This window comes from Liolophura sinensis, chromosome 1 (genome assembly GCF_032854445.1).
Source record: "Liolophura sinensis isolate JHLJ2023 chromosome 1, CUHK_Ljap_v2, whole genome shotgun sequence".
Classification (NCBI taxonomy): Eukaryota; Metazoa; Mollusca; class Polyplacophora; order Chitonida; family Chitonidae; genus Liolophura; species Liolophura sinensis.
In genome coordinates, this window is record NC_088295.1 from 39,892,817 (window position 1) to 39,901,023 (window position 8,207).

At 37.1% G+C, this 8,207-nt stretch overlaps 1 protein-coding gene across 1 annotated transcript; it reads right to left on the reverse strand.

Annotated features, from left to right (window-relative positions):
- Nucleotides 1-1,784: 1,784 nt before the first annotated feature.
- LOC135480784 (major facilitator superfamily domain-containing protein 6-like protein B) lies at nucleotides 1,785-8,187 on the reverse strand. Its single transcript, XM_064760712.1, has 2 exons — nucleotides 8,054-8,187; nucleotides 1,785-6,060 (listed from the first exon to the last, which is right to left on the reverse strand). The coding sequence occupies exon 2, from the start codon at nucleotides 6,020-6,022 to the stop codon at nucleotides 4,037-4,039; it is 1,986 nt and encodes a 661-aa protein (XP_064616782.1). The 5' UTR covers nucleotides 6,023-6,060; nucleotides 8,054-8,187; the 3' UTR covers nucleotides 1,785-4,036.
- Between the last annotated feature and the right edge of the window lie 20 nt (nucleotides 8,188-8,207).

The window sequence follows — 8,207 nt, forward strand, 5'->3', positions numbered from 1 at the left end:
GATAAACCTCCTGTATATAGTTCTGGATCTGTACTGCTTCAGCCTGTGATCACAAGCAGTAGAGAGTCTGTCATTGCTTACCTTTGAGTGTTTTTCCATAAACCTTTGGGATGTGGGTAAGGACAGGCATTACCCAGTGGCAGTAAAGCCATTTACTAGGGGCATGGACTGGAGGTTTAAGAAGAAATCAGAGAAAACTAAAACCTGATTTAATTAAGGCAATGCGATATTTTATATACGTACATTTTTGGGGGGGGGGGGTGTTCCTGAAGTTAGACATGAAAAGTCCTTGGCCAACACGTCATGCAGAAATCAACAATCCGGAGACCGCTTTGTGGAATCGCCCCTGGGCATTTTAAGCATGGTGTAAACCACCAAACAAAGAATTTGTACCGAAAGATGAATTTACCCAAATTCCTCAACCTTCTTATGAAAGAGCTACCTAAATGAATTTTTGCATATTTTTTAATTTGATTTGGATACAAAACTACACTGGTTTGATTTCCAAGTTTAGTGCTTCACAAAAAGTATATATTTTTTTATAATTTCTAAAAGTAAATACCACACAACACAGCATATGCTTGAATACACACCTCGCAAGTGTGTGGAAAGGTTGAAGAATTACAGTACATGCATGATTCTGTAGACATGGCAGACTTTCAATGACCTGGATTACTCGTTCTACATGGAAATACATGCATCACCAGACCTGGATAATTCATCTTTATCATGTTTCCACAGGTGACCACACTTAACAGTATATTTTCATATTGCCTGAAGTTTTATTTGGTGATTTCAAAGTGGCTTCTATGTGCAGTTAATTCCCCATGGGCAGAATCTGTAACACTGCTTTTATTTAACACTTTTAAGTAACCAATAAGCACTCCATATTCATTCAATTATCAGCCACCATTCCCAATGTATTGTGTTGGGGATCAAAAAAAAAAAAAAAAGTACATCTACATTAAATTTTAAATTCAACTTTTAAGTTACCTGAAATACATATTTTCTGATGAACAGGCATAAAATGTTCTAGATGACTGATGGAATTTTATAAACATTTTTATTTCAGAAACATAATATATCTTGCATTCACATTCATGCACATGGAGAAAAAAGTAGACTGAAATATTCAGTCAAGCATCACCATTTCCTTGTTTTCCAAGCTTTTCAGTAGCAGTCAATTATTTTAGCAATATTGCTGATGTCGGGCAAATCTTCAAATCTGCAGGATTCCCCACAAAATCACCTTGATGGTTAAACAGATAATGAACAGACACCACATATGTACTAGTACATGTATATGCATCATGCTGCAAAATAACAGCCTAAGTAAATGTAACTATTTCTCAAGCTGGTTGATTAAACCACTCCTGTCCACAACCTGTCACTTAAATGTGACTTCCTCAAGAGTCATAATTTGAGAACTCGCACCTAATAATATATGCCCAGAATAGAATGATGAACACAGTAAAATGACTAGTACATATATTAAACAGGAGAAAATTGTGAAAATCATTAAAATAATGCTTATAAACAAAAGAAGGCTTTCATGAACTGTATTCGTAACATTGGCAAGTTAAGTTTTGGTCAGTGGTCCTGCTAGCCTCTGTACATACAGGTAAATGCTATTCATGCTAAGTATTCTGTATGCATGATCAAAACTATATAAACTATTAAATGAAAATATCAGTCGTGTAAATAACAAAGACAACTGCAAGAGATAACAGGGACTAACATAAGTATTTGGTAAATGAAATAAAACATAGAACGGACAAAACAAAAAAACAGAGATCAAAGAAAATCAAATTGCACACTGCCTGAACAGATAAATATTATGCAGGTAATAGGTTACTGTAACTTCAAGATAACTTACATATTCATGTACTATCAAACACGAGAACTCAAACAGGCAGATATACACACTGCATTTCTCATACATATAATAAATGTACCATATCAACTGTTATCATACAAGCAATGAAATAGAAATGGGACTATGTTTTAATAGACTACTACCAAGGCCACTTGAGTTACAGCCTGTTACTCAAAAATAGAACAATGCATTATGATAATATACGATACTTAATATAAGGTTGATGTGTATCCAGAAAGCACAAGAAGTTTGACAGCAATTGACAAAGCTGTGATTTACTCCAGGTACTCGTGCAAGTTTCTTACTTCCACATACCTCAACACCATCTCAGAGTTTGACAGCAATTGACAAAGCTGTGGTTTACTCCAGTTACTCGTGCAAGTTTCTAACATCCACATACCTCAACACCATCTCAGCGTTTGACAGCAATCGACAAAGCTGTGGTTTACTCCAGGCACTTGTGCAAGTTTCTTACATCCACATACCTCAACACCATCTAAGAGTTTGGCATTAAATATCAACCAAACGTGTCCCGCATCTACTAATTACATTGAATACAGGCCTGATATCTACAATTCAGATCCCACAACATTTTTATGTCTGTATGAATGCATCTGAGCCTCAGTGTCTTGTGAAATAATACAAAGTTGAGTACATCATACTTGAAACATACTCATCAATATTACGTTACAGCAGACTCTAAAATTTGGTATTAATAGGGTTTTGTTATGTTTCACATCAATAGCATTATCCAATACTGAATTTTATATTAAGCAAGTTTTGTCTATTCTGGATTGAAACTGTATTCATTGTTTACTTCTGGATAATTTTTACATCTGGACTGTCACTTCTTGTTGCCCAGAATAAGAGCAATGGAGGTGTAAAGTATTGGATATACAGAGAATATACAATGTCTGCAAAAAATTACAAAAAACGAAAAAAACATCACACTAAATCCTAGTATAGAGTATGAATGCGGTACTTACACATGTGGCATAATCAATGTAAATTCACGCAGAATGCAAAAAAATCAACTGGAACAACTCTGAAGTCATGCCAGTTTAAGGTACATGTAGATATAAATTTTGGCTTTAATAAATTTCTACTGCATGTTACACGTATTAAAGAAGGAATGGCTGAGCAGTAACTGGAACAGTTTTGGTTTAAACATTGCAAAGGAATACAAGTTTATCTTACATATTTCAGACATTAACCACAAAGAAATATTTAAAAAAAATAAAACAATGCAGAATAGTATAAAATCTCAGTTTGTACAACTGAATCAACAACCTTGTTAAACAATTGAGCAGAAATGTATCTTGGAAAATAATGTATAACATAAAACTAAAAATCATTCTCAGAAAACAAAAACACCGAAAAAAAAAAACAAACAAGAACAAAGAAACAAAACAGAAACAAATGTACTGGTAGTAAATTAGACATGGAGATGTACAATGTACATGTAGCTCATACAATATACAGATACATGTATATGTACACATGTACTCTAGCAATCAAAATATACAAAGCACGTATATAAAACAAAAACCTCATGTCAGTATTTGGCAAAAATGGCCCACAAATATCTCTCAAATATACAAATTGTATTTGATAGAAAACATTATGCATACTGTCATAAATATTACTGGATTTAAGTATATACTAATATTATATTAGGCTAAAAGATTGCATATACTTGTAACAGGTTTCGGCTTATATAAATTTATACTATCAATCTTTTGACCACAGTTTTTCCCACTGGTATGTGCGAAACACACATTTAATAAATAAAGCTTTATGTAGAACAGTTTTCAATATCTTATAATTAGAAGGCACTCAATTTATTCACATTTATACCATAAATTGTTGTAAATTATTTTGTTTATAACACATGAACAAAGTCTGATGCCAAGTTAAGGTATTAATGGACTTTGAAGTGTCCATATACTGGAAGCTTCAGGTGATAACTGAAAGACAAAGTTTTCCCACCTGATCTACTGTACAAAGCAAGTACAATACCATTTAACCTTTCTATAACCTCTTCCACTAGACACAACCCATGTACGTAATTTTATGATCACTCAGCGAGTTGCATTATAAAGCATAATTAGAGATTTTCCATTTTATATTAAAACCCCCTAAGACACACAAACAACTGCCTTAGTGATCCTGCAAGGCTTTTTCTAACCAATCCTCCTGGAAATCATTGGAGGAATCACTCAGGTTTCCATCCTCAGCCTGTAATAACTTTGCATACCTGATCCTCGTTTTGGTTGGAATACAGCGATTAATAATAACAAATAAGATCATCCATGAGGCCACAAGGATTGCTGCCCCACGATATAGAATAACATGTCCAAACTTTTCGAACACAAAACCGAACATAAAGGATCCTGCTCCATATCCCACCCCAAAGTAGAGGGAGGACAAAATAGAGCGAATGCTCCTGTCCACGGGCGTGCTTATGGCAAAGTCTGGGTTGCTCAGCATTGCCCACCACATAGCTGTGTGTGTCACAGAGTGAAGAATCTCTATGGGGACAACTGCCCAATTTGTCCACAGAAATGAATAATATAACTGCCTCACTGCCAGAAATGCCATGGCGAGGGTGATAACACCACTGTGCGATAGTTTCTTCACAAGTCTGTCACTGAAGATTAGCATTGGGAACTCCGAAAATGCTGCCACTGCCACTGCTACACCCATTGGAAGTTCTTTCCCACCCAAATCCTGGACAACCCAGAACAGGTAATTTGAAGTGGAGTAAATCACACCCATTACAAACACGGTGATAATAAACAGGAAGTTTCTTCCATTACAACACAACACTCGGCAGCCTTTGATGACTTTACTGACGTATTTCCGTTTACCTGGTGTTGGGACCGGGTAAAACATGGCTACCACAAAGGTAAGACCTAAGCAGCCACCAAACATGTAAAAGTGGATGGACTGGTGATTGAGACTACTACCAAGGGAGCATGGTGTAAAATCAACCAGCAGCGTTGTCAGGATGGGAAAAATGATGAAGGCAAATGACGTCAGCAATCTCTGGCGGCCATACTTTTCCAGATCATCTACCTCATCAAGGAAATCATACCAAGAATCATCAGCTACTTTTTCCACCGGGGAACAAAAGATCTCTCCAATGACGAGAATGGCCAAAACGGTAAGGAACAACTGTTTTCTGAGAGCGAGAATGTTCTCCAGAACTTTGTCTGTGAAGTACGACACCTTGGACTTGAACTTTGTCCAGGTGTCTGTTGTGTCTCTTTTGTGCCTATCGTTGCCAAGCTCAGTGCTCAACAGTTGGAACATTAGCGTAATTTCTTGTGGTGATAATGGTTTGATAATCATATACAACTGCTCTCCTTCTGGAATGGTTTGAAGCAACAGTTTGATCTTCTTGGGTGTCATTTTGGACAGGTCTGAAACACTCATGCCCAGTCTATCCACCGCTTTCTTTGCTGCCTTGAGCACAGCTTCTGGTAGTTTCAGCTCCTTAGGATTGCTGGTCCCTTCATTCTCCACCACCTTCTGTGTTGTTGTTGTTGTAGGCATTAAGGACGTAGTTGAGGTTACTCTAGACACACTGTTTGTATGCAAAACTGAATCGTTCGGTGGCACATTTCCTTCATCATCTGGAGCCTTTGTAGATTTTTGACTTGGAGTTGACGATGATGCCATCCTTGACACCTGTTCAGACGTTGATGGAATTGATGAAGTTGGAGGTGTCTGTTTAGAAGCAGTCCAGTTTAACGAGTCTGGGCCTTCACACCCACCCAATGGGCGTCCATCCACTTTTATTGTTGGGATGAGCGTGAGGGAGAGATAAACTGCTGCCAACATAAGGATGGAGAACATAAGAACCAGCTTACGCTTATTTCTCTTCCCTGCACATCTCGCCCACAGAGGAGCCATGATTAAGGCCGAGCATGTTTTCCCTCCAATGATGAGCCCAGTTTGTGAGGCTGAGAAGCCGAGGTATCGCAGGTACAATGGCAGGAATGGGAAGAGACTGGATTTGGCAGCAGAGAAGAGGAAGACAAACACGTTGCACACCAGAACAGATCTGCCAATGTCCAGTGTGTCTGGAGGACCTTTAGGCTGTCTTCTCTTAAAGTCTACATGAATCTTCATCCTATCCATGGTGGACTGAAGGAAAGTAATGGTCACACAAGGTTATCCTTCAAAAGAAAATATAAATATCATGCATGAAATTATTCTTACAGGCTTACAGTCTTAATCTTTGGCACCTTTACCATTTTGATTGGCTATATACATGACTTACACCAATGTCTGTAACAGCTAAAACTGATGGTATGTTTATGCACAGTAGATTGACAACCATTCTATGATATGAAAAGTCCCATTTGTTACTGCATTTCTCTCCTTCGCTCCTTCCTCACAGGGCTTTGAGACGGCTCTCACAGAGCCTACAAAACTGATGTGTACACACAAATAGTACTCTTAAGAGCAATGCTAGAGTCTTGGCAAAGATGTGCGAGTAGAAACTAGACTAAAAAGCCCTGGAAAAACAGCTGAACCTGTATTTATAATTCACTGATTACCAGCAGTGTGTAAGCCTGTGAAAAAAAGTCGCCTATGTTTTACTAATAAGAATTAAGTGTGAAAAAAATTTAAAACGATATGATCACCTAATACAATTATCCATGAAATTATGCCATACATTCAAAAATTTATATCACTTTCTACAGGAAATGAAATATCAAAACAATATTTAAGGAACAAAATGGTAACCTAACATTATATATAAAACATTATTTTTGTCCAATTTACTAGTGCAAGCAAGTTGTCATTAACAGCCCTCCACAGAGGAGATATCTGTAAAACTTTTAAATACATATACTTGTCCCAGAAAAAGTCAATTAATTCATAACTGTATTATATTGTGACTGTCACATGCTAGGTCTACCAGTTTTTATCTCTCCTGTACAAATTGCAGTCATAGTCTATGTCAAAATATGAGCCACATCTGGAGTCAGCTTCTAATAACAGTGAAAGCAATGTTAATGTAAATGTTAAGGAGGGAATCTTAAAAAGCCTCCTATTACATATATGAAACAAAAATATTTTTTCCAGCCTCCTATTGCATATATTGAGCTCAAGTTTTGCAAACATTTTATTTGTAAAGTGTCATAATGCAAAGGTGTTTTTCCATTGCTGATGCCCTGTGTGCGTATTTATTACCATAAATTACAAAGTTCACTACATGGTACCCGTAGGGTTTTAGTATGATCTCAAATAGTGCTGCATGTAATGAGCTCAATTTCTTCATGCATACGTAATAAAGTGCAATAATATGAGGGGAAGTTCCAATGCTGATACTTGCTACTTTATGTGCATATTCATTATAAAATTTGCAACTTGGTCTCTCATTATTGCGTACAGAGCTTAGGTCTTGCATCTTTGTAAAGCACAAAAAACACAAGGATGACATTTCATTGTTAATGCCCTTCAAGTGTGTTAATTACAGTTAATTACAAAATTCTAAAAATACCACATCTGAGTTAACCTACAAATTGATTCATATATGTACTGTAAGTAACTAAACTTCTCTGACTTAATTATGCACCACATGAAAAATAATTATGCAACCAGGGACAATTTTTTTCTACTAATACTGTTATTAAATGTGTAAAATATTCTATAATTATTGCTGAGTATTCAGGAGAGGATAAATGTGACTTAGTTTGTATAAATACATTATTCGTTATAATAACGTATCTTTCACCCTCACGTGGTGTACTGCCACGTTTGTTTACCTCAGTTTGAAATGATTCATTCTCCACGTGGCTTTCACGTAGGCCTACTAATCTCCCCCTATCAGGTGAAACTTCAAATAACACACTTTATCAAGTGCATACTCACAAACAAAGGCGGCGAAATCTATACTTTGATAGTTTCTCCCATTAATCGATACATGAACCCGAAGTTGAGACATCTGCGTTCAGTGCATGATTCAGCCTGTCTTACATGTAAAAGGCTAGTCTGGCGATGCCCGCATGTGTAACAGTAATGCATGCGTGGATGAGTCCGGAATGGCCCACTAGACGTCCCATACCATTCGGAAAAGTACAGAGATACCGTCATGAAAACAATACCGCAAAACGGACGATTACATTTACGAAATGAGACCTGGCAGCACAAATTACTTACTCTTGCCTATGTTTTCTCTTCCACGTTGATCGGTTATGATCGCTGACACTTTAACGAAAAAAGCCCCAAAACATGTTACAACAACCTTCCAACCTGTTGCATGTCTGGGCTGTCGTCTGCAGTGGGTCGGTCCGATTCAAGCACTGGGGGCCTC

Bases quoted from the DNA above. Each gene is read 5' to 3' on its own strand.
- LOC135480784 (XM_064760712.1), bottom strand. From the start codon at position 6,022: ATGGATAGGATGAAGATTCATGTAGACTTTAAGAGAAGACAGCCTAAA.